We start from the raw sequence: 26,916 nt of genomic DNA, 5'->3' as shown, positions 1-26,916 counted from the left end.
TCTGGTGGAAGGTGTTCTGCCCACGGCAGGAGGCTGCATCGACGCGATCTTTAAGCCCTTGGAACCCAGACCATTCTAAGGCTGTATGATTAGCCAACGTCAAGCGCCTTCCCTCCTTTCCATCCCGAGGCCGGCCGCTCCCTGCTCAGGGGCAGGGCATTCCGGGCCGAGCTCCGAGCCCACGCCCCCGCGGCGAGCCGGCGCGCACCGCCCATCTCGGGGCGGGCGGCAGCGGCGAGCCCCGGGCCGGGCCGGGCCGGGCCGGTCGCGCCCCACGCCGCCCTGCCGCCGGTACCGCGCCAAGGCCGGGCTCTGCGGACCGGGGCCGCGCCTCGGTGCCCTGCGGAGAGGCCGCCGGGGGCGGACCCGGGGGGCGGCGGCGCAGCACCGCCGCCGTCCCGCAGGGGGCGCCCGCGGCGCCGGGAGCGGCTCCCGCTTCCCGCCGCCCTTCGCCTCCGTCCCTGACCCGGGGGCGCCGCGGGCTCCAATCCGCGCGCCCGGCCCCGCCGCGCCGCCAACCCGCGCGCGCCCGCCCCCCGCCCGCCGGCCAATGGCGGCGCGCGGCCCGCGCCCCGCCCCGGCAGCCAATCGGGCGGCGGAGCGGCGGCCGGGCCCGGCCCCGCCTCCCGCGCCCGCCTCCTCCGCGCCGCGCTCGCTCCCGCCGCGGCAGCGCCGTCCCCGCCGGTCCCGCCGCGGCACGGGCAGCGGACGGGCGGCCCCGCCACCCCCGCGCCGCGACACCCGCCCGAGGGGCTCGGCACCCCGCTCGCCCGCCGCCTCTCCTCCGCCGGCGCAGCCCAAGCCATGCTGCTCCTGGCCGCCGCCTTCATCGTGGCCTTCGTCCTCCTCCTCTACATGGTGTCGCCGCTTATCAGCCCCAAGTCCCTGAAGCTGCCCGGCGCGCACGTCGTGGTGAGTGCGGCGCCGCCCCGGGGGTCCTGCGGCCGGCCCGCTCCGCCGCGGGAGGAGGCAGCGGGCGGGCGCTGCCGCTCGGCCTCGGCGCCGGGATGGCTCCCGAGCCGCCCGCCCTGCGCCGGGAAAGGGAAGGAAGGAGGCAAGGGAGCCGCTTTCTCCGAGGTGGGGGCGCGGCTGGGCCCCCGCGCTGGGGCAGTGTCCCGCCGGCAGCCGGGGCATGGCTGCGGGAATGCCGCGGCGGGAGCGGGGAAGGGAGCTTTGGGGCGCCCGGAGCGGGGTGGCGGCCGGGCAGCGCCGGCCTTGGGAGTGCCCGCGGGTCCGGGAGGAATCGTGGAAAGCTGGCGGAGGCACCCCGAGCTACCAAAACACCGGGAGCCACAAGTCCCGGGTGATAAGGAAATTACTTGTCCCGATGGCTCTGACAACCGCTGCGTGTCCCGGTTGGCTTAAGGCGATGGTCTGAGTCACCATCTTCCAATCTCAGCGCTGGCTTTTTGAGACATTCCTTTTGTACTCTCCAAGCCTCGAGTTTTCTCTTCTGTTAGCATCTCCCGGGGTAGTGACGTGGTGTGTGTACACACGCATAAACCAAAGGCCAAATCTATTATCTCCTTGGTCTAAAAACCAAGTCAGGTATGAGGAAATGGGAGAACCAATACAAAGGAAGTGGTCAGATGACACTTGGGCGCCCTTTCATCTTTAAGCACATAGATAGATATGGATGTCTTTGAGCAATATTTTGACAAGGTGGTAGAAGGAAGTCTTTGGAAGAGCATACTGTTGAAAGAGTCCATGAGTAGTACATCGCTGGAAGTCTTAGGAGCGTGTGGCTTGGGAAGAGGGGAACAGAAGATGAGGTCTTTTCAGGTGGCATCACAAAATAGGGATTTGGGCACATGACAGCAAATGAGTTAAGCAGTTCAAAAGATTCAGGATCCTAGAATTAGCTTTCTTAGTTTACCTCCAGATCTTCAGGGTATGTTTTGTGCAGAGAAGCTGCAGTTTACTGTTTGTTTAAATTTACTGTGAGTAGTTTTGGTTTGTTTTTTTCATTATTATATTTTGGAGTTCCTCTTTGGAGGATGTGGCTGTCCCCAGAATGATTAAGATATTTTGAAATTGTAACAGTGCTTCCCAGTTGCTTTATGCAGTAGGTGATAACTTGGGTGCTGTAACTGGCTTTACAGCATCATATTCTGCGTGAGGTGTGTTCAAGGTTGCATTAAGGTTCTTAGGTTGTGGCTCTTTCCCTGCAGGACTAATGATTCTTGAGGCAAATGTGAAGGAAACTTACACACTTTCTGTGACTTTTGTGAAGAAATCGAATAGCAAACATAAAAAGTGAAATGGATTTTGGTTGGTTGGTTTTATTTATTTATATATGCAGTGATTACATGGAGTTTTGTTCATTCTGTATAGTGATTAAACTCTTTAAAAGCTACTGTACTGGCTCTTCCAATCAGAAGGGTTCATTTAAACAAATTCACATTGAAAATGCTGGTTTTGTTGGAGAAGCCTCCCTGTAACCATTGCTGCTAACTAGCAGTTTAAGGTCAATTTGGTAGTACTAGAAGTCTGAAAAACAGTATTCCTGCGAGTCCTGTAAAATTAGGAGTTCAATGGGAAAACTAACTATATGAATATATTGATGAAGAAAAAGGCTGTAAGATACATCCAACTTGATGATACAAATCATCAAATAGGCAAACAGTTTTATTGATGTCACTGCTTGTAGAACTGCTTGCTTTATTTTGACTTCAGTTATGCTCCTAAAGTGCTTATGCAAACTAATGAAATATGGAACAGTTGGTTTGAAGATCACTAGTTCTTAGATGTGTAGATGCTGTTAATAATGCTGGACACTTGTACTTGTGGATTTCAGATTCCCTAATGTCATGCATAAGGAAGAGTATTGGATGATGGTAATGTAAATCGGAAATACTATTCAAGAAGACTTCCCATGTTGTGTGTGTAAAGTGAATTCTTTAACCATATGGTGGGAGTGAACATTCTTTGCTACTGAAATGGCTGAGAAACTTCATGAAAATATTTAAGGACCATAACATTATGTAAGGGTTTCTTTGAAGTCTTCTCACAGAAAAAGATCAAAATCTGTTCAAGTATCAGGCCTTAGTTAAACCCACTATCGAAATAAATAAAAGAATAATGGCTCGCAAATTGTGTACGCAGCTAGTTGAGACCTTTCAAGAGGGCAAGTGATTGTCATTGCACACTATAACTTTTCAAAATACACCTGAATAAATTGCTTTACTGAAGCAGAAAAAGTCAGTCTTCCCTAGAAACATTTTCTTTCTAGGGGTCTGTTGAAAGTATAATGAAATGTGTTACATTTCTGAAGGAAGGTCACTGGGCAATTTCAGAGGCTGTTACATACCTGTTATTTTCAACTTAAGTCAGCATTCTTTTCATTTTAAATCCTTCAGAAAAATTATTTCTCTTTACTTCTAGTAGTTATGGTTAGGAGATGTCTGAGTAACTTACTCTGGCTGCCATTTGGGATAGGAATTTGAAGCAGAAATTTGAGGGTTTTTTTTCTTTTTCCTCTCCCACAGTCATTTGCGCATTTGCATGATGGAAGCCCTTGCTATGTTAGGTGAGACATGGTTTCTGGAGAAATCATAGAATTATAAGAGTCCCTTTTTCTTTGAAAAGGAGTGCTCTTCAGAGTGAGAGTCTAGAGAACTCCAAATTACTCATCATCTAATCTTGTGGGCTCCTCACCCCCTCTCCCCCACACCCTATCCTTATCTGCTATGTATTTTCTTTACTCCATTATATGATAAGGGCCTTCTCTGCTCTTAAGCATTAGGTTTAGCTTATTTTAAACAAAATGCTTTTTAGATGCTTAATACTTTTTGATTTCTTGCATAACTAGTAAAACATTCACAAAGAAAGGGTGTAAAAGTTTTTTTTGTGCTGTAGAGATGCAGTTTAATGTGCTAAACTTCTTTGTGCTTTGTGATTCAGAAGGTAGTTTAATACATTTCTTATTTTGCCATTGGCTTTATCTCTCTCCTTTGGTCTCAGGCTACAAACTAGTACATGTCACGGATTCTGTGAGAATAAGCTAGTATTTTGGTAACTGGCTGTAAAAGTAGACAGGAATATGAAAATAGGCTAAGGCAGTCACCATTGCTGCATTTTCATTAAGCTTGTTCAGACCATATTTAATTGCCCTTTGTCAGGGATGTTACACCTGCTCTCTGTACATGTTCTCTCTTAAGTTTCTCCACAAAAATTCTTGAGTGATGTGTAAAAATTCCGTGTTGAAATATGAATGTTGATCTTCTCCCCTTGTTTCAGCCTTAATCTTTCTAAAACCAAGTTGAATTTCTGAGAAGAGCCCAAACCCCTGAGGTCACAGTGTTATGAATGCAGTTATCAAAGTCCAGATTAGCGATGGCAGGAAATGGAAAGACATTACTTGCTCGGGACTGTCTCCCCTTTAGTTGGACAAGGGCCCTTTTTCATGTGGATGTAGTTCAGGATGATCGTGCCGAACCCTTCTGTACATGGGTCATCTCTAGTCCAGTAATTTCCTCACTTCTGTGCGGAGCCCAGCCTGGTAGCTGTGATCAGCTTTAAGGAAGGCCCATCTTGGTGTCTCAGCACTGTCGTTCCTGTGTTGGGAGTGATAAGATCTGTGGTTTGGACACATCCGAGTGGCTCAACAAAAGGTCATTTTGAGTCTAGTCAGGCGCGCTAACCACTTAGAGCAGATTGAAGACACGTTCTGTTTCAGTAGAACCTTCTATCAGTCTAAAAACATGAAGACAGCTTGCATCCAGTTCTGAGTGAAAGTTATTAAATTCTACTGGAGATGCCATATCAAGTCTTGATCATTCCTGATGACAGTTCAGTTAATTTGGATTTGGACTGTCGCATCAAATGAAATTAATTACCTGTATCTCAAATTTGAAGATCTAATAGATCAATTCTCTGTATCTCACACCACTGTTTCCATTTAAAAGAGGGAAATAAATCCTGAGACTTAAAATTTTAACTCTATTTTCAAGGATCATAGCTCAACAAGTTGGAGCCAGGCACTTTTTGGCATACCTAGTTTGGTACCTGTTCTTTTTAAACATAGAAACAGCTCAGTAACGCTGCTCAAGTGCTGCATTCTGAAGATCTGAATTAATACTAAGTTTTAATTGTGCCTTCTTGTCAAAATACTAATCTGTGATTTGAGTTGCAGCAGCCAGATTTTTATTTTTGGTAACTCCTCTGAGGCTGAGTTACAGTAAAATTTAAAAATGGGATTAGTGGAAATTCAAATATCCAAAATTAATGAAATGCAGTAGCAGTGTAGCACCATTGGCCCGCAAGGGTAAGTCATTGTAATAATGTTGTCTTTAACAGAGCAGGTGTGTGCTCTTCTGTTAGTTCTGAGCATGTGTTAGGAGCTTACATAACTAACAGACCTCAAAAATTTGCTTAGGTTAACTTCATTTTAGCACAAAGCAAACTTTTCACTGGTGTTGGGGATTTTTTTTTGCTATTACATTAACACTTACAGTGAATGCTCCTTAAAGATGTATTAGTAACAACCTCCCATGTGCTTGTAGCAGCCTCCCACCTAAATGCTAAAGTTCCCAGCTAATTGATATTGCACTTTATCATTGGCCAATCTGACATGAGCTCTGTCCAGTGTTCTTGGTTGTGACTGTAAATAGAAACTTCCTCTTTCTGTTCTTGCATGACTTCAGACATTTTCTTTCCGACGTGAACATTAGCGCTGTTTGACAAGCTGGAGGCTTGGTGCCAGTACCGTCACCTGCAGAGAGTTCCTCAAGCACTGGTGTAGTTGATCCATTCCTGATAGTTGCCAGTTCGTGCTGGTTAGTCAGCTGTCTCACCAAAAATTGGAATTGGAGCAGTCTTCCATGCCCATTGATTTGTGCTGGTGTACCTGCTGCTGATCTGTAGAAGCATCTCACACATAATGTGGGTCTGAGGGCTGCCTGAATGTATCAAACTATTTTAACCTTTTCAGATATGTATTGAAATATTGCAATCTGCTTTAAGAATTTCAGTGTATTTGTTGCTTCTTTCCATAATGAATCATTAAATTAGTTCTGTGGTTCTGCTAAAGTCACAAATCAATTATTGACACTCGCACTCTTATGGACTTACTTATTCTGAAAGCTGTCATTGTTGGTTCATAATACTACAGATATGGTTTTGCATTTCCAGAACAGGATACACATCTTGGAGTTAACCTCAAAGGTTTGGGTAGTGCGAAGCTGATCTTGCAGTCAGAAGTTAATCTGCAGCAGTTTTCTCTAATAACAGAGGAAGCCTTAAGTGCCAGAATTAATCTTTGTGAGTACTGTGCCCATTTACGGCTCAAGATGAACCAATCAGGAGCTGTGGATTGTATCGTAAAACTTTGCTGGGATTATTTTATTTGCACTAAGGTGTTTTTGAAGGCTAGTGGTAAAATACTCAAATGAAAGAAGAGTTTAGTGACTCATGGGAATGTACTTCTGACTCTTCTGACTTTACTGCCTCCAGGAATGGAAAGAATTTTGAGGATAATGCATCTCTGAAAACAAAACTGAGACATTGCCTATTGAGGAGACAACACAAGGCTTTTGATAGGATGTGTAGTTAGAGATTGGGATCTTCACTGGTACACTAATTATTCTTAAAATGGAAGAGGTAACCTTTCACTGGAGTCTTTGGAAAGGTTTTGACAGAGAGCAAAAGGTGCTGATTTCTGAAGAAATCTGAATTTAATCTTCTTCCTGTTCTTCTGAACTCATTTCATCTATGTGTTTTTCTTTAAAATAACTGCTTCTAGGTATTTTGTTCCAGTGTTTTCCCAATATGAGTTTTAATATGCTGTTTAAGGAAAATTCAAATAACTTGGGCATACAAGAAAGATACCAGTGTCTTAGAAGTAAAGACACATGCAGACTGAGACTGATCCAAGTCACCTAAAGATGTCAGGCAGACATTTTTATTTTAGTCAAAAAGAGAGGTCAGGATTGTCACCTACATCTTGTTCCACAGGCAGTTCATAAGTAGGTTTATTGAGGGTAGTGAGAGGTGGTAAGGTGACTTCATCTATATGTTGGTATGATTTGATAGGGTACATTCCTGCAGCATATGATGCAGGACTGTAGCCATCAACCTATATTTGTCTAATATTAATGAAATACTAACTTCCTGTTTGTGTATAAGGCTATCCAGGTGTTACAGCTTGGAGGAAGAAGAAAAGGTTATGGAAGTTTAGATGTTGGCATCCCCACTAAATTGAAATAGCAGGATGGAATGGGGGCAGTTCAAGGTTCTGACTTGAACTGAAAAAAACACACTACAAAGGGCCAACTGTTGAATGAATGGGATTTTTCCTTTAATAAGAAAGAAGGTGTTTTCTGTTTATGTTTACATTATGACATCTTCCGAAAACAATCTGCAATACCTGATTTTACAAGTTGTTTCTACTGTGGCCACTATCATGACATTCACAATGATTTCAAACTTCTAACAACATGCTTTTAGAAATAACCTATGGAGCATATGAGCAACCACATGGCAGTGGTCTAAGTGTGCCTGACAACAGAAATGGCCAAAAATTACCACTGAGGTAGAACTGGTTTTAGGGTAGAAGCAAAAGCTCATTGATCTATTCAGATCTTAGTGCATCTTCTGTATTTATGTCTCATTGGGCGATACTTTAACCTCAGTATGTTTTTATAATTTTCATGTGATTTGACTCATGCATATGTGAGAAGGGATGAGAATAGTGTACTAACACTGGTATTTTCAAACAACTTTTAGGTAACTGGAGGCTCCAGTGGAATTGGAAAATGTATTGCTATTGAATGCTATAAGCAAGGTGCTTTCATAACACTGATTGCAAGGGATGAGGTGAGTGTACATGTCATTTTACTGGCTAAACTGTTCACAAAATCTGTATAGGTGGGGAATAATTTTGGAATTGGTGATTATTCATACTTCTTCAGTGTATATTTTAAGGGGACCCTAAGCATTCCAGATTAATGCATTTGAATAGCAGAGGTGGTTGCCTTTTTAAGAAGCATAGCCCAAGATTGAATTCGTGATTAGCTTGCCTTAAAACTTTGCCAGTGCTATTGCTTTTGTTATTGGCATTTGTTATATCATTGTATAGATTTGTGCCAGAGCACAAAATCAGAAAACCCCTATATTGGTTAAACCTGTGGAATTTCCCTACAGTAAGTAACATGTGGGAGTTTAATCATCTCTAAAATTCACAAACTGTACTGATGTCTAATCAGCATTATATCATATTTTTTACTAGTGGAAAACTCTTAATCAAGACAGCTTTGGAAGAAAAAGCATTGCTTTGTTGGGTTTTTGGTTTTGTTTGTGGGTTTTTTGGGTTATTTTTTTTTGGTTGTTGCTTTTTTTAAAAATAAGAGGTATTCAGAATTTAGTTGAAGTTACTCTGTTTTCATGACAGGTTGTTGTTTTATTTGTTGTAAAAAACCTAATTATTCTGGAAACAAAAGCACTTAATTTTTGGGGGCACTCAGTCCCAGCTGATTTGATAATTTATTTACACTTGAGGACTTAGATGATACAACCTTGAATGTAGTCAGAATTAAGCGAATTTTTCTTGAAAGGATTATTACACTTTGAATTTACCAGATTTTCATGCCAGTGATTATTCTGCAGGAATGTTTATGTAATATCACATAAATATAAAATAGAGCCAAAATAAAGGAGAAGAATCAATACCTACAGTGTTAGGTGCTCTCTGTAGCATAAAACAAAATCATTAAATCTGTGGAAGTCATTATTGGCTTTAGAACAGAAAGTGAAAAACAGAGTTCTTGATAAATTTCTTGTTTTCATAGCTTTGTAAGTCTTCAAAATGATTACAGTAAAATGCTGTAACTATTCAAGGATAACTTGGGGGGGGCTTTAGGGTTTAAGCCTTATTGAAGTACTGAGGACTAATACTGCTCTCAGAACTATGTTACAGTTGTCTTTGTGTCCATTTCAGAATAAGCTGTTGCAGACGAAGAAGGAAATAGAAAAGTACTCTGTTAATGACAAGCAGGTAAGGTCGATGCCAAGAGGGGCTGTTGTGTGTTTTGTTTAAGACAGTGACTACAACACAGTTCACTGGTCCTGTATTTAAAACAAAGCTGTTTGGCAAAACTGAGTGAGGACTCAGTATTTGGATTCAGGAATACCAGTCTGTTTACATTAGATGTTCTGAGCTCTTGCTATATTTGATGTTGCCTAGCTAGTGCATTAGCCTGCTTTTCTTAGAAAGAGATGTCTTCATCTGTAGGTGTAGACTGCTTTTTTGGATAGCTGTAATTTACTGTCATTTGATGAGCATTTTATTCTTTCAAATGAAGTGGAAGAACCAAATTTTTTTTTTCCTCAAATACCATGTTTTTGCAATTCATAAATACAGCATCTATCTTGGGAAGGAAGTTTAGTTGCTTGTTCCCAGGTTTATTTCACTATGTTATACTTTTGTTCCTTTTCCTGTCTAATTACTGTACCAGTTACACAAATTAAATTTGTGAAGTTCAGAGACTTCTAAACACAGAAGCTGCTTTGCTGAATAGATAATGCACTCATGCATGAAGGCAATGGTTTAGAGTTTGCAGAAGTACTAGCTTGGAATAGCTAAGCTTGCTGTGTGAGGTGAAATAGTAAAACAATTTTTTTCTTACTAGTAATAATGAAGAGGAGATGGGAAATAGTACTGAAACTGTTAACATATTTGATTTCTTGTGCTCAGAACTTTGCTGATCATAAAATTAACTTAGTAATTAAGTTCATTTCATGATGACAAATAAAAGTAATTTGTCCATAATTTTTAGGGGGCCCTCAGTCCCAGCTGATTTGATAATTTACTTACACTTGAGAACTTACTTTGAAGTTCTCAAGAACTTTAGAGATTTAAATTGATAAAGTAGATATTCTGTTTAAAAGAAGCAATGAAAAAAAGCTGAATATTTGCAGGCAAAAATGCTAGTATAGTAGCTGATACAAAAATTTTTAATACCTCTATTTATAAGATAAGATTCTGTCTTTGCTCTCTTAAATGTTTGTCAAATGGCTGAAGCTGTTTGTTTTTGGTTTTTTTTTCTGTGCATGCTGCCTTACTCAGATCAACTTTGTTTGAAAATCTTAAACCATTTGAGGTGAGGAGAAGCTGTATTTTGCCCATTAAAAAAAAAATCCTGATAACCATTTTCTTTTAGCTTCTCTAGCAGTTTCCCAAGCTTAGCATTGCAGTTAATCTCTTGTCAAACACTGTGTCAAGATGTTTTTGTTAAAATCTGTCCTAGCTTGGTAGGTGCTGACTTCTAAAAGTCTATTATTTGGTGCTAGTACCTAGGAGGTTCAATGAAAATCTCCAAAAGCATCTTCAAGGCTGAGCTAGCTCCAGTGTGGACTGACTAGGAGTTTTTTTGCAGAATCAATTTCAGGCTTGCAGCCAGGTGAAGCAATTGGCAGCAGAGGTGGTGGGCAGGCTGGCCCCTCTGTAGCTGTTGGTGGGTTGCGGATGTGGTCTCAGGGAAGCCTGACTGATCCAAATGGAAAAAACAGAACTGGAGAAGGCAGGGAGTCTGGGACAGAGCTGGTGCTGGAGCAACAGATCAAGAGCTCTAAAGTGACAGTAGAGGAACAGAGAAGATGTACACAAGGATTACTTTCAGGTTGTAGAAAAAGGTGATGCCTGGTATAGGTGACATACACTGACTGTTACCTTTAGTAGATCACAGAATCGTGGAATGGTTTGGGCTGAAAGGCACTCTGAAGATTGTCTCATTCCAATTCCCCTGCTCTTGGGAGGGACACTTTCCATTAGACCAAATTGCTCAGAGCCCCATCCAACCTGGTCCTGAACACTTCAAGGGATGGGGCATCCACAACTTCTCTGGGCAACCTGTGCCAGTGTGTCCCAGTAAAGAATTTCTACCTAATATCTAATCTAAACCTACTGTCTTTCAGTTTTAAGCCATTTCCCCTTGTCCTATCATCACATGCCCCTCTTCAGCTTTCTTGCAGGCCCCCTTTAGATACTGAAAGGCAGCTGTAAGGTTTGCCTGAAGCCTCTTCCATGTTACACAACCCTTCTCTAAGCCCTTTTCCTAAGAGGGATGCTCCAGCCCTCTGGTCATTTCTGTGGCCTCCAACAGGTCCATGTGCTTCCTGAGGCTCCAGAGCTGGATGCAGTGTTCCAGGTGGAACAGAGCAGAGGGGCACAATCCCCTCCCTGGCCCTGCTGCCCATGCTGCTTTGGATGCAGCCCAGGACATGTTTGGCTTTCTGGGCTGTGAGTGCCCATGGCTGGGTCATGTCCAGCCGCTCATCCACCAGCACCCCAAGCCTTTCTCGTCAGGGCTGCTCTCAGTCTGTCTCAATCAGTTCATCTCCCAACCTGCATCAATGGCAGGGGGGGATTTGCCCCAATCTAGGTGCAGTCCTTGTACCTGGTCATGTTGAACTTCATGAGATTCCCAAGAGCCCACTTCTCGAGCTTTTTGAGGTTCCTCTGGATGGCATCTTGTCTTTCGTCTGTGTCAGTTGCACCACCAAGCTTGGTGTCATCTGCAAGCTTCCTGCAGAGCTCATTGTCTGTGTCATTGAAGACACTGAATGGTCCCATGTCAAGAGGCAGAGATCCTCAGGAAAGAATACTGTTCTTGGGCATGTGCTGTCACTGTTCAGCTCTTGGACACATACTTGAAACCAAGCATTGATAACCAGATTCTGGTGTATCTGTACCTTTAATGTTTCAGCTTTCCTTGGGATTTAGAGTGCTGATGGTGCAACCTCTATGGATGTAGGTGTGGACTGTGGCAAAATCCTTACCCTTTGAGTTTTTTCCCAGTATTTTTAAAATCCTTTTTCTAATCTAGAATAGTCTCACTTACTTTACTGAGGGTTGAGTTTATCTTTTACTGGGGAAAGCTTTATTAATGATCTAATACCATGCAATATTTAGAACAAAATATAAAGAGCAGGGCTGGGTATAAGACAACTTTTAGTGTCCTAGATGTGGATCTGTGGTCCATATTTTGGAGTACAGGTAATTAGTATATGGTAGCAGAAAGAATGTGTTATAATAGAAGCAAAGATGTGGATTGTAGAGCATGATAGTAGTCAGTAAAAGCTGTGGTAGTTCCTGAGTGTGTTGCTCACAGTGTAACTAATCTATGCAATCTGTTAAATTAACAAATTGCTCCAATTTTTATAGAGAACCATGATATCCAAATGATAATTCAATGTTGTTTGCATTCAGCTGCTGTTCTGTTCTTAAACTTAGGGAAAAGATATATGTTTCCAAAGTGTAATAAATGCCTTAAGGGGATTCCTGCCAATAACTTGTGCCACAAGTTTACTCTGCTGTCCAACTGCACACAATGCTGGGAGGCAGGAATAGCCAACCTGCTGTACAGGAATGGCAGGCAGATTCTGTTTATGCAGCTAAGAAGTGTCACAGTCTGACCAGGGGCAGGACTGACGAATCGCTGGCTGCCAAAGCAGTTAGTGACACTGACACTGTGGTGAGCTTTTGTGTGTGTGTGTTTGCCCATGTGCTCCATGGTAAGTGGTCATGAGCATACTTATTACCAGCTACTGGTAATAAGTGACTGGTAATCTCTGACTTTTAACTGACCAAAGTAACAGAAAGAATAGAAGTTGGAATAAGAATACTGGAATCCCTCCTATTATTGCAATAGGAGATGGCTTTTCTGTTCAAGATGAGGAACTGCCCCAGAGCTCTGTTGATGGCTTAGCAGAGAGAGTAGCTTATTTTTCAGTACCTGGTGTTTGCAGCAGTCTTACAGTTTGGAAGTAGTAACCCAAAAGAAGCACTGCTTTCTTTGGCCAGAAGTTGATTTGAAGGTGTTTGAAAACCTAGATTCTGAGACCATCTTGCTGAAAGTAGTCAGTAACTTTCAAGGAAAACAGGACCTAACTTTTAGTTGCAAAAAATCCATATCAGTATAATCTATTTTCCTTCATCCTTCCTGCCCACCCTTCTCCTCTGCTTCTTTCTTCCCTGGTTATTTTAATTTTTCTGTGTCTTTCAAACTAAACCCCTTAATGTCTGATACTCAGACAAGATGTAAATATGTACACATGCCTTCACTTTTTTAGATATTTATGACACTTTGCAATAAGTCAGTTACTCATAGAATTTTTATTTTCATTTTGTCCCAATTAAATATTATGCAACTAGGTTTACTACTATTCTTAAAAAAAAACCCATGAAATAAGGAGGTATTGTGCATTTTGAGTACTAAAATTAGCAGGGTTTTAACACTTGCTTTCTAAATTTTGGAACGGATTTTTTTTGCAGTGCTGGTGCTGCTGTTTCAGCAACTAACACTGCAACCATGCTTTGCTATGAGGTGGAAAAAAACATTTTTTCTTTAAAGATGAGCCTAAGCCATACAAGTGGTTTGACTTAGGTTTAGCTGTTGGAAATTAAACATATCACTAGGGAATTTTGATTGTCTTAGTTAAAATAGCTTTTACTAACTTCACGTAAATAACTTGGTCAATAGTTACTGTGTCTTAGTACAGTAAATTAGAAATTGTACTTTGCACATGAGTCAATGCTTTGAAGATCATGAGGTGCTTATTTGTTTTTAATGCAATCTTTATTTATACTAGAACCTGTCTGTGACAGGGAGGAGCTTGGAGGTAGCAGAAACTGTTTTCTCCAATGTGCTAGAAGGCAGAATATCTTGTCTAAAAGGCTTTTTTTTTTTTTTTTTTTTTTTTTTTTTTTTTTTGTGTGGAAAAGATATGACATTGGGCTTGTTTCATTTTGAAAGGCTCTAAGTCAGCAATTACTGGACTTATTGTGTTGTGAAAAAGTGCTTTCACTTTCCTTTTCTAGGTTGTACTCTGTATTTCTGTTGATGTGTCTAAAGACTACGAACAGGTGGAGAATGTTCTAAAACAGGTGAGAAAATAACTGATTCACCTATATATCTTAAGAAACTTATCCCTGTGTGTTTTATTTCTGTTGGAAATAGTTTCTTACTTGGTACAGTGATATAGGAAGGTTTTTCCTCATAAAAATATATATTAACTTCTGTCACCTCTTCCAGGCTCAGGAGAAGTTGGGGCCAGTTGACATGCTTGTAAACTGTGCAGGAACATCAGTTACAGGAAAATTTGAGGATATCGAAGTGAATTCTTTTGAAGTGAGTGAGCATACTTTTTCATTTTATCATATTATAATTTCTTATTTAACCATTCTAACAATTAGATTGCATTCCCATGTCTGCAGACTTGAACAGTGCTACACTTGACTTATGCTAGCTTGTGCAGAATCTCTTCAGATTTGCAAAGGTTGCCTCTAACTTCTCCCATAAGGATTTCACATATTTTAATTTTTTTTCTATTGAAGATTTTTAAAAAATATTTTAAACTGTTCAAGAAAAAATGCAGCTGTTTCGGTGTTCAGTTCTGAGATGCACAAATTGTTTCAGCTTGAGAAGCTTCTGCTTTGATGAAAAGACAAAAAAGCCACCCCAAAACACCTCTATTTTGGTTACTTTTTGCCCACAGCCCTCAGACTTCCATTAATCTACAGACAATGCTGAATCATTTGAAAATACTAAATGGACATAATTTTATAATAAATTTGAATAATCCATTTTATTGCTTGTGTAGGCTATCGGTTGTGTTTTATGTCTTGTAGAGAATGAAATTAAAGACTTCCCTTTATCCTGGCAAAGAATAAAATCTCTGAAATGTGTAAATACATAGCATTTTTCCTGTTTCCTGTTTTAGAAAGCTCTTTAAACTTTCAGTATGTTTTCATCCGTCATGCATAAATGGATTGCTTCCTGGAGGCTGTTCAGGTTAGATTTTCCCTGAAATATTGTTCTTTTTCCTTCAAGGCCATATGGTTCACAGTGTTATCAGTATCCTGGATGCTATTAAGACTTTCAGGCTTTCTTTTGGCGTGGAGTGAGATTTTTAGCTATAAAACAGTTTATGAAGCTGTAGAATAGAAAACAGTTGTTTCTTTTGCCAGAAAAGATCTGGTGAACTTGATTGTTAAAGCAGACTGAAGTAGTTTTTTGGTTTTTTTTTGATAAATAAGACCAAACAGCTGAAGAATTCTGGATCTGAGGCTCAAATACTCCAATATTCATATTGTTTGTACAGAGATTAATGGCAGTCAATTACCTGGGCAGTGTTTACCCAAGCCGAGCAGTAATTGCTACCATGAAGGAACGCAGAATGGGAAGGATTGTCTTTGTATCATCTCAGGCTGGGCAGTTAGGCCTGTTTGGATATACAGCTTATTCCCCCACGAAATTTGCTCTTCGAGGGTTGGCTGAAGCCCTGCAAATGGAGGTATGTGTGCAATTATTTTAAGTAATTTTGGTTATAAACAATTTTGTGTTGACTGTTCTGTTTAGCACCGGACATTTTCATTTAAATAGGGTTAGGGGGGTTTGTATTGTGCAGCTTTGCTAATATCTTTTTGTTATTTGACTTCATTTGGCAATACCAGTTTGGCAGCAGTACAATCCTATTGCTCTGCATGGGTTGCAGAAATTAACCTGATTTCAGTTGCATAAGAGGGAATAGATTGAGTCTGTTCCTAAAACTGAGTATGACCACATGTGCAGATGTTTTTTTAATTTTTATTTTAATTAAAAGGACTAGGTTTTTAAGACTTTTGATTAAAAGCCTTCTTCAAGGTTCTAAGTGCAAAATGGTACTGAAGATATCACATGGATGCATGAGATGACCAGTTTGTTTGAGTGTCCATGGTAAGTGGTATGTGAACTATATGAAACTGTAAAACTCCTAAGCTAGAATTTGAGAATTGTCCACCAAAACAAAAATTGGGTTTGCAGTCACTCATCCTTCTATATTTTGATATATATGAGCTTTTTATCCTGCAGTGATCTAAGCTTATGTTTAAGACCAAAATGATACAAACACTGTTTCCATTGTTCAGTGGAACAGGGTGGGTAAGTACATTGTAGTAAGAGATATGAAACTGGTTTGAAGATTACTTTTGTCATTTTCCTGTCAAGAATAGATATTTGAGTAATTACATGTTTATATATAAAATGCCTTTGTTTGGTTTCAGACCCTTGCATAGTCCCTGTCATATGCCTAGATCAGGATAATAATGTGGGGTAAAACTGCCTCTAATCACTTCTGGTGTGCCAAATAGAACAGTGTGATTGCAGGGTCTTTCTTCAGACTGGTGACAGATACTTTTGTGTAGACTGAATTATTCAAGACTAAAAATAGGGTGTTTATGGGTGTGTGGTGTGGTATTTCAGGAAGTGCTTTCAATATAGATGTTTCATAATATAAATAAAAATGCTCAGTGTTTTACAACATTTTTCTTCATGGTAGCCCTCTGAATATTTTCATTAAAAGTTTGTTTTTATTTGTATTGTGGTAGAGATTTACATTGTAGCAGTTTCAATAGGATTGCACTAAATAATGTAATTCTATGACATGTACATACAAATACATAAATAAACACAATCCTTGATGTAAGACTTTCTATTTTCCCTCACATTTTCAATTATTTTTTGTCTCCTTAGGCTTTGATCTCTTGGAAGTTTATGCCATGGGTTGAAAAGCCTTGAGACTTGAGTATACCTCTTAAAGACAACAAATTTGAATTTTACATTTTTGTTGGTTTTTTCCCTCTGTGAAAGCCTTTTTGGCCTTGTGTTTATAAATGTTGGGTACTGGTATTTGACAGTGGTTTAGTCTTCTTTTAGAAATTGAAATTGGTAAAATTATAGACCCAAAGTATTTCAATATTCTTCCTAAGTATCTTGAAAACTACCAAGATTCATCAAAAAGTTTGCAAAGTTTTTAGGGGATTTTATTAGAAAAAGCACCACAACTGCCTTTTAAAAATCTTTGCTGTTTTGTTTCTCAGTTGACAAAGCTGCAAGTCTTGAAATTGCTGAGTACTTAAACCTAGAAGCAATTTGAATTGTTCCTTGCTGAACTTATTAATTACAAGAGAAAATGATGGAATTATAAGGGACATGTAAAAGCTGTCAGTATTAAGATAACACTTAATGCTTTTGTAAAACACAGGTAAAACCTTACAATGTCTACGTAACAGTGGCCTATCCTCCAGATACTGATACTCCTGGCTTTGCAGAAGAAAGTAAAACAAAGGTAAATTGTCCTTCAGTTTTTGAAATCAGTATTTTTAAAGCATATTAGGATTTTAAGAAGTACTCTTAAACACTTCAATTTTACCAGTTTTTAACTATTCAGAGTTATACAGCTTGTAGGATAACTTTGTGTAGTTTCCTGTTCTGTGGCTTTAATACTTGCCTTTAAGATCTGAAACATTCCAAAGTATTCTTGCATGCAATCAGAATATTGCTGTGGGGTGGTAAACTGTAAAGTCATTTGTTTTGATACTAAAGCTTAATTAACCAAAAAATAATATTCCCATTTTGCATCTTCGATAATGTGTGGCTGTTGTGATAGATGTGACAGATCGAAGTAAACATCAGTTTCTCCAGTGGAGCCTGCAACCAGATCATATTGTATGAATGCAAGTAATGACCCAGTTCAGTAATGGCTGTTCTCTAGTATTACAGTAGAAAGGAAACTCTCTGGCACTGTGTTCATAGTGGAAACGACAGTATCACTTTTCAAAAGGATGTGTCAGCAGCAGGAGACCTTTTTCATTTGGGTTACCTTAAAAGTGAAAGTTTTGACCTTTAGTCACCTCTTGTCATTTGCCATGTCCATACATGTGAAGTATAATTCTAAAAATTACATTCAGGCCCCCTGTTTTCAGGTAACCAGAAAAAAAAATCAACTTTTTTTTTATTTGCATACTGTGAACTAGAAATCTGGTATCTAAGGCTATCATCTTTTCAACATTCACCATCACGTACAATTGGAAATTGAGTTTGAATTACATTTTGTCTTTCACCCTTTGAATAGGAATCAGTAGGGATTGTATAACACAATTCTTACTTCATCATTTCTTGATACAGATATTCTGTATTAAATGTATACTCCCACACATCCGCATAAAGTGCCAGGATTAGACATCTGCAGATACTTGTATAGCTTGCATATTCTCTAGGATTTTTAGCCTATTTCAGGCCACCAGCAGGCACCAGGAGAATGTACTGTTCATCTAAGATTTCTCTTTGAAAGAGATTCAGACAGATTTATCTTATTTGACAAAAAAATATTTTGTCTTTTAGGGGAGGATTCTGCTTTGTTTTAGCCTATATGACCTCTTTGGATGACTTGCTCCTAGCATGTTAGTGTACCTTAAATCTCTGCAATATTGGATTGCTCTGACATTTCAGATACTCATTTATTGTTTCTTTTATTTAATACTACTGAATTAATATTGATATTTAATACTATTTAGAACATATGCCTCCATCTTGCATCTCCTTATTTTTCTCTGTGGTTATTGAATATAGTAAAAGAAAATGTCAGGAGCTAGGATACAGCTTTCCTGTGTTTATTCAGTAAGCTTTTTTTTTTTTTCATTGAGGTAGCTGCATCACAAATGACAGCCGTGCCTTGGCCAGCTGAGTAGCCAGATCAAGCATTTAATGGCCGATTTCTGCCTGCCTTATTCCCAACATGTCATTAACTTTAGCTGTTGGTCCTGAACAGCTGCTATTTTCCCCCCAGATTTAGAGTATTTTAATTACTGCTGATATCACTGTATCTCATTCAGGTTTGTTTGATACTGACTAGTAAATTCAAAAGTAAATAAGGGGCTGTGAAATGGAGATCTGATTACATGAGCCATATCACTCTAGGAATGCACGTAGAAGGTTTTTTGTATGTGATTTGTACTGGCAAACCTTTAAAATACACATACTAAAAATAATAAAATTCAGTGAGCTTGGTTGAAAAATCAGAACTCATAATTCTACAAATATTGGGAAATAGGCCCTTTTCTATGAAATTTAATTACTGTAGTACTTTGAATTGATGATGAGAAATCTGTAGTTGCTCAACTTTTCCCTAGAAGTGCTTTTTAAAAAAATAATAATTCCAGAATTAAACTAGTCCCAATATTAGAGTAGGGCTGAAAAAAAACCCCAAGCTGTTTTATAGGATCTTAAAATATTCAGGCCTATCTTATACTGCATTTGTGGCAAAAAACATAAATTAATCATTATAAGTATTGAGGAAAAATAGTTAAAAGTGTTTTGATACCTTCTAGTGAAAATAAAATACTTGGGGGAAAAAAGCCTCATTTTCATTGTAGTAATAAACTATATACAAAAAAAGTACTACTCAAGGATAAGTTGTTATTTCCCTTTGTAAAATTGGACTATTATTTATAAATATGCTTATACCTTTGTTTAAATGGGTGTTTTAGGTGACACTTGCTAGCAGTGATGTCATCCGTGACAAAAGACCCCAACCCAAAATTTTACCACGTTTTTCTCTCCTGTGTGTTGTTAGTCAAACTTAAACTGGTGTTTTTCTATTAAAGCCCTTGGAGACGAAGCTAATTTCTGAAACTTCATCTGTTTGCCAAGCAGAACAAGTTGCCAGAGTTATAGTGAAAGATGCCATAGTAAGTAAATTGGTTTTTTGAGCATGTTCTGTGTTAAAGAGACTAGGACTGTGACTGTAAGATAATGGCTATGCTAAATGTAAAACTAATTAACACAAAACAGTTCTCTTAGGGTAGTTTGAACAAGAGCTGTTTTCTTTATTCTTCTTTTGCCACTGTGCCCACAAATGATTTTATACAGTCTCTCAGAAGTAAAAGGTATCTGAAGTTGTACAGACAGAATAAAAAGATGCATCAGTATGATGCAATGTCTCAAAGATGGATTATGACTGACTTGAAAGCACTAAACTGTTGACTTTTTGTATATCAAATACCATTTGTGTAACCTCAAAAGGTTGCTGTACTCTCATTTTTCTTGAAAATGAGTTCATATAAAAATAATTTTACAATAAAAGAAGGCAGTTGACCTTTTTTGGCTTTTAATATCTGAAGTATGTGATTTATGAGTGATTAAAACACATAAAATGCTGTTCTTAATTTATTGCCTTTCTGAGGATTTTTCTCCAATGTTTTTTGTGCTAAGGAATGCCTGCCTGCTTAATAAAGCACCTCAGAATAGAAACAAACATGAAATTTCATGATCATAAAGCACACTCATAGAATCCTAAAATCAGCAATTATTTTGCATTTCCAAATACTCTTGATCTTCAACATGGTTTACATCTACAGCAGGTGTTCAGTTGTGGAGTTTTTACAGTGTTTTCACAAATACAGCACATAAACACAAAATTATGTCCGATTTTGTTTTAAAAGTGATTATTACCTCAACAGAGTATTGTTCTCTGGTGATTAAGGAAAACTAATCTCCTCTCTCATCTTAAGCATCTGGTATATTTATACTGTGCTTTCTACACTTTGGATCATATATTAGTTCAGACATGGTCTTTATGCACTCTGGCAATTAGCAGAGACATAGAAAACAAGAAAGTGTTTGTGTACTCTCAGGTGTGTGTTGGGAAATAAGCAGATCTAATAACCTCTACTGCTTTGCATAGTTTTACCCCTAACCCTGAATCAGGAACTCCACCTTTTCCTTTCACTTCCACATTCCACAGATTTAGTCCCACAGTGTTTCAGAAAGTCTGTGTTCTGGCATAAATTCAAATGAAAACAAATGAGAGAAGCTTGGGAGTAAGAGCTGTAGAACTGCAATTTTACTGTTAAGTAATTAAAGTTGTTTGGTGCTTGGGGTTTCTTCCTGGTGTCTTCTCCCCCCTTCTCTCTCCTTTGAATTGCTTAGCAAGCTGTGTCTTGCTGTTAAAAATCCTTGATGTAGGTGAAAGAGAACCTACTACCTAGCATTTGAAATACACCCCCTTGCAAATCTCATGTGATAAGAAAGCTAATTTTAACAAAAGGCAAGCTGTATTTGTCATACAATTACGGTTGTGGGTGGTGATCTGATAGAGTTAGAGTGCCATTCTGTTTCTAAAATACGCTTGTAGCTGTGAATACTGTAGTGTATTTTCTACAGAAGTAAGCATGCCTCAAGAAGAAATTTACAGCCTTGATATCTTGTAAAAATTTGCAGTAATTTAGTACATTCTCTCTAAAGAGAAGTTAATTTCCTTTTCCATTTTTAAATTAATGCCTTTTGGAATGTTTCTGTACAGCCCAGAATATTTTGGAGTATTTTGCTTCTTAATTGTGGCAATATTTTTTTACAATTAAGTATTTGTTGTTAGTGATATCAGTTATCTGTGTCCATCAAGAGTAGCTGTTGAAATAAGACACATCATGATTTGCCACAACTGGGGAAATTACTTTTTGTTTTCTTAATCCTTCCATCCAGCAAGGGAATTTCAACAGCTCAGTTGGATCAGATGGTTACATGCTGTCAATATTGACAAGTGGAATGTCACCAGTCACTTCTATTACTGAAGGTCTTCAGCAGGTAGGATTTGGAAAGAACCTGTTGTCATAATTTCTGGTAGTTTAAAATAATATCAGAAAGTAGAACATGATGAAGAAATGGATTATCTTTCCATCCAAGGGGTGTTAATACTGTGGCACTTGAGTTTAGGAAACTGCAGTAGTATTTTCAAGCTGAAGCAGCAAGTTGGTGACAAAGCTGAGAGTGTTTGCTGCTACTCAGTCCTGAACTGCTGCATAGTTAGCTTGGTTTGGGAAGTTTGTTTTCTGAAGATTATATAACATGCCTACCTAGAACTTGGGTTTTTTTTTAAATTTTATGACTCAATAATACGGTGCAATCCGGGATCCAAAATGAATTGAAAGCTGTTTCTCTCTGTTTCCAGGTTGTTTGCATGGGCATTTTTCGCATCATTGGCCTATTTTACCTAGGAAGTTTTGACAGCATAGTTCGTCGCTGCATGATGCAAAGGGAAAAATCTGAAAGTGCAGATAAAACTGAGTAATCTTTACTTTGAGTGGAAAGAAGAATGTCAAGCGGTCCTGGACAGCTTGCTGCTTAAGTGGGACTCAGTTTTGCTCCTGAAGGATTTAGGCTGGAATACTTGCATGTGTGACAGAGGAGTCCCCTCAAAAGCTATGAAAGAAAAAACAAAAGTACAAATCCAGAAAATGCCAAACTATGCAAAAGTGTGAATGAGGATTAGATGCAATTTTTTTTGGCGATTTGAGTTGGAAAGAATTTGGAGAGCTCGTTAAGTGATCTGCAGAGTAGAATTTGAGAATGGACTATGTGTGGTAATTCTGGACAAATACTTAAGTTTTCTCACATTGGTGCTTATGGATGAAATAAGTACCAGGACAGACTGGGCTGAAGTAGATTGAAGTCCCCTGAACAAGTTGGTACCTTTTGCTAACATTTTGGGACTGCTTTTGATTTAAAATGTTAACGTCTCCTTTGGCCAATCTACAGATCCTTCTGTCAATGACAGCTTTCCTTATTCTGTCCAACATACGACTGTGGAAACCTGAAGATCACAAATATGTTTCTATAATCCAAGCTTTCTCAGTGTGGGAGTAATTAAAAAGTATGGTTTAATAGATGCATACTTTCTAAAGGGAGATGAAGAACCCGTTCCCACAGAGAAATCCTAGGAGATGTGATTGGGTCTGTAGCCCTTCTGGCCTTTGAAATATGTTGAGAACAACAACAACAAAAACAAATCAAACCAGTATCAAGTGTGTCAGTTATAACTCAGCATTTTAAGCCATTGAAACAACGTACAATTTTTACAGATATTTAATCTGCCAGTTTTTGATCTGGAAAGGAAAGTGGCTTAATGCTACTGTTATGCACATTAATTTCAAAGCTGCAAACAATGAGCCAAGCCAGTAGTTGATGATAGAATCAATTGTAATTAAAATGCCGGGCTCTTCCAGTAGCAGGAATGTAGCTTTTTAGGGCAGAGGGGTCAGGAGGGGAGAGAGATGTGTGTCAGACTTGCCTTCCACACTGCATTTTATCACTGCACAGAAAAGCTTTCACATGAGAAATTACATAAAATGCTGTCCTTATATGACCCACTTCTGATTTGTTTCATTTACGTTTTATGAAACAAGGCTGCTCAATAACTGCTTCAAAATACACAGAATCCAGTGGTTGTTTCTAATAAATCTTGTTTAACACTGAAAAAGCTTGATGCATAATAATGATGTTTTAAGGGTGCACAATGTATACAGTTTGTTTAATGGACCACTATAGTATAAGTGCCTTGTGAGCTGCTTTTTTTTTCAAAAGCTGCATATTTTATATTTGTTAGCACTGCTGTGTTTTCAATGTCATATTTCCATTTTCATTCAGTACTCTGAATCTAAAATTATGTGTAAAACTGGACACTTTCACTTCTTTGACAGTAATATTTAACAACCAAAATAGGCAAATTTGATTGCTATTGTTAAGAGAGAGATTCTCTATATCTATTTAAGAAGAGGTATTAAATTAAACTGAGATGAAAATTCTTAGGTGGTTAACTGGTAAACCTTAGAATGTAATTTATTGAGACTAATTTTTCCCCTCTCTGAATTAGGTTGATCACTTTTCAAATTTTCTTCACATAGACTAAACTTACTTTAATACCTGGTTATAAACATATTTTTATGGAGAGGATCACATTAGCGCTCTCATTTTAAGTGGTGAAAACTCATTAGATTGCAAATGTTGAGGTGCTGTTGAATTCTTCACAAAGCCTGTGTTTTAGGTCCTGCCTCCTGATTTTGTTTAGATATGTGAGGTTGTGCATGCCTATAATATAATACTAATTTTGAGAATATAGTGTATTCCTGCATTTTTAAACAGTTTGGCTTCAGTGAAAAGAAAAAATCTAGTGTGCATTTGTATTTCCTGTGCTGCTTAATGTGAATGACATAAAGGAGCATTTATCATACATCCATTGTCAACATTACTGTGTTTCTTAAAGCAACATAACAATGCTATTCATAGAATCATGGAGTGATCTGGGTTGAAAGAGACCTTAAAAATCGTCTTGTTCCAGCCCCCCTGCCATGAACAGGGACACCTTCTACTAGGCCAGGTTGCTCAGAGTTCCATTCAACCTGGCCTTGGAACACTTTCTCAGACCCTGTGATCTATGTTACTCTTGTTTTGATGCACACCAAATATTCTTTTGACCACTTGGAAAAGATGCCACAATGGGTGAATTGGTTGTGTTGTAGTTTGAAAGAAGTGCTTATTTAAGTGACTTGATACCAGCACAAGCTTGAAGGTCAGGACTTAAAACCAGTAAGCCTTTGGATACTTGAATTTTTTGGATCTTCAACTTGGAACGTTAAGGGTTTGCTTTTAAGAAAAATGACCCAGAAGATCAGAGCACACACAACACTGTGGCAGCTGGGCCTCTAAAGCTTTCAGGTTGGACATCTTGGATCACCACTCACCTTCCAGTCATAACTGATAGAATTCAGTGCAAGTATCTGGATAAGTAAAACTACCAGGTGAAAGTTACGGCCCTGATCTATAGACACTTCAGTTTTGCAGACCTGATTTTGCATAGTGTAAGTGGTTGTATTGACAGTGAAACTGTAGGTTGAACTGCCCAGCAGCTGTGGAGATTGGGACAAGGTATGTTTTCTAAGGAAGAAGAATAATCTTTTTCATTGTTCTAGTTTCTGCTGTTGCAAGTTAATGATGTTAGTTTTAGCTGATAAACTTCTCCACTGTTTTACTGTCAAAACAAGGTAAATTGTCAACTACAGCAACCTTTGGTGTAAATTTTGTTTTATTATGTACATTCTCTATCTACCAATGCATTCATTTTAAGGTCCAGTATAAAGTGAAGGAGATGCCTTGTAATCTTGTGGAAAAATGTTTAGCAGTTAAAAAACTTGCCAGTTTAAATGTTACAAAACCTCTGCATTGAAATGTTTTAGCAGTGTATTAGTTCCATGAAGATCTTCAAATAGGCTTTACTTTCTACTTACTGTCTAATTGTCAATAATTTAATCACTTGTGCCATATCAGTTGCTGTCTTGTCTCTTGTTTTCTTGGTCATCCTTTAAGATTCAATTTAGGCTTTGAGAGTCTTTCCTATTCCATGTTGTTTCTAGTGACTGTTTGCTTTATATACAGATTTATTATAATTTACTTCTAGTTTACTTCACCAAGTGTTCACGTGCAATTTAAATAGATCTAATATTTTAATAAGGAAAAAATATATAGGTGAATAAAGTTTATTTGCTGTGAAGAACTCTAGGCACTTTTAAATGGAAAAGATATATAGCATTATTTGTAAAAAGAAACTTTGTGCTTATTGCGACATCATTTTTTGTGCCAGAACTGTAAACTAGTTTTCATATTTTATATTTCTCAAAATAAATGGAGAATCAACAAAGCCTGTAACTTTTAACTTCTTTGAGAGGATAAAGAACAATGGATAATTTCATTTGCAGGGCTTTGGTGTGGTGGGATTTTTTGGTTTGGGTTTTTCTTCTTTTAAACCTGAGATTAGCTCAGCAAGAGTCTCTTAATTTTTAGCACAGCAGAAGGGGCAACATGTCCTTCCATTTGAGCAGCTTAGGGCAGAGGTAAAAAAGGATGTAAAAAATTTGACTGGGCATTGTCTGTAGACCCAGTATCCTCAAACTATAATGAAAGTGAGATTAAATTGACAAAACCTGCCTTTGTTGCTGGAAGTACTGCCAGTATGTAACCAGTGCTTGTGCACTCTGGAAGTGCTTGAGAATCCTGAGGAGCAAAGCGGTGCTCATTCTTCCTAGTGGAAAACAATGGAAGTAACAGTTAGGGCAGATGTCTTTCTGTACCAGCACTGATTACGCAGCTGCGTAGAAAATCACTGTATTATGTTGGAGTTCTGTGGTAGGAAGGGCTTGAGTGTGTAGCTTGCCCCGAGCATAATAGTGAGGGAAAAACAGTGCCAAGATACTTATTCTCAAAGCAAATTCAAACTCTCAAATGTTCAATCTTTTAAAGAGACATTTGTATTAAATTATCAGAGAGACAAAATCAAAGATGGATTGAGGAAAGCATATGCTGTCTAAAATATGTTGCTGATGTTAATTTTTTATTCCCCAATATTCTAAGTTCTTAAATGGGAGAAGGCCATTTTGCAACTGGAGCTCCTGTTTTTTCCAGTTCAGTACAAGTAACAGGCCAAAGCAGATTGCTCCTCAATCTTTTTCATAATTTAGCCTTGTAAGTGAAATAAGATTATCTTGTAGTTCCATTTAATTGGGTTTTTTCCTGCACAACCAGTACCAGGCATGCTATGGAGTAGGTGTGTGCATGATTGTCAAAAGCTGCTACTATAAGCCTCATGAAGTAATTTCCTTGCCTCTGTCACTGGAGGGAGATTTCAAAAGGTGTCTGTCTTGCCATGCAAGATGAGAGCATCCTCTCTTTTACTACTTTCAACCTAAGTTGCTCTAAATTGGTGGGAAAGGCTGACCATGGGTGATGGTCTGCAGTGGGGGGAAATAATGCTAGTAAGCTTTTGGATGAAACTTGCAGGAATTGGGAAGTGCACGTTTTGTTGGTTTTTTTTTTTTTTAACCCAAAAGATGCATATCTAATTTTTGGAGGGGGGTGGCGAGGCAGAATCTAATTTGATGTGGGAGATTAATTTCACAGAATTGATTTGGAAGGTTTGGTGTTTGGGGAAACCTTGACGAATACAATACTAAGTCTTCTCTGTGGTAGAATACTGCCAATCCAGTCTGATTTTTTTTTTTTTTTAAGTTGAAAACAAGTTTGTTTTCAGCTTGAAGGGGAATCCCCATGTTAATTTTAAACCTTTCCAGTTCTAACTCTGAAGTTGATTCTGTAGTCGGCTGCAAGAGCAATGTAAATAAACATAAGGGGCAAGAGCAAAACATACATGATTAACACAATCATGCTACCAAGCACGAAGAATCAACTCCCTGGACCAACAAAAGGGGTTCAATCTATAAAGATAACAACTGTAAATAATGTATATAAAATTTAAGCCTAAAATGAAATTTTTAAC

The 26,916-nt window shown here is 38.9% G+C and overlaps 1 protein-coding gene across 1 annotated transcript; it reads left to right on the top strand.

Annotated features, from left to right (window-relative positions):
* The first annotated feature begins 642 nt into the window (after window positions 1-642).
* KDSR (3-ketodihydrosphingosine reductase) lies at window positions 643-25,284 on the top strand. The gene is made up of 10 exons (XM_021530557.4): window positions 643-912; window positions 7,726-7,815; window positions 8,936-8,992; window positions 13,817-13,882; window positions 14,031-14,126; window positions 15,100-15,291; window positions 17,020-17,103; window positions 19,421-19,504; window positions 21,297-21,398; window positions 21,763-25,284. The coding sequence occupies exons 1-10, from the start codon at window positions 805-807 to the stop codon at window positions 21,880-21,882; spliced, it is 999 nt and encodes a 332-aa protein (XP_021386232.1). The 5' UTR covers window positions 643-804; the 3' UTR covers window positions 21,883-25,284.
* Window positions 25,285-26,916: the final 1,632 nt, after the last annotated feature.

This window comes from Lonchura striata, chromosome 2 (assembly GCF_050655825.1).
Source record: "Lonchura striata isolate lonStrDom1 chromosome 2, ASM5065582v1, whole genome shotgun sequence".
Taxonomy (NCBI): domain Eukaryota; kingdom Metazoa; phylum Chordata; class Aves; order Passeriformes; family Estrildidae; genus Lonchura; species Lonchura striata.
The sequence above is the reverse complement of the archived record's forward strand: the minus strand, read 5'-3'. Positions and strand labels throughout refer to the sequence as shown.

Excerpts from the sequence above, each read along its gene's own strand:
- KDSR (XM_021530557.4), top strand. The coding sequence starts at position 805 with ATGCTGCTCCTGGCCGCCGCCTTCATCGTGGCCTTCGTCCTCCTCCTC. Across the intron at positions 7,816-8,935 it reads CACTGATTGCAAGGGATGAG|AATAAGCTGTTGCAGACGAA; the intron begins GTGAGTGTACAT and ends TGTCCATTTCAG. Across the intron at positions 21,399-21,762 it reads TTACTGAAGGTCTTCAGCAG|GTTGTTTGCATGGGCATTTT; the intron begins GTAGGATTTGGA and ends CTCTGTTTCCAG.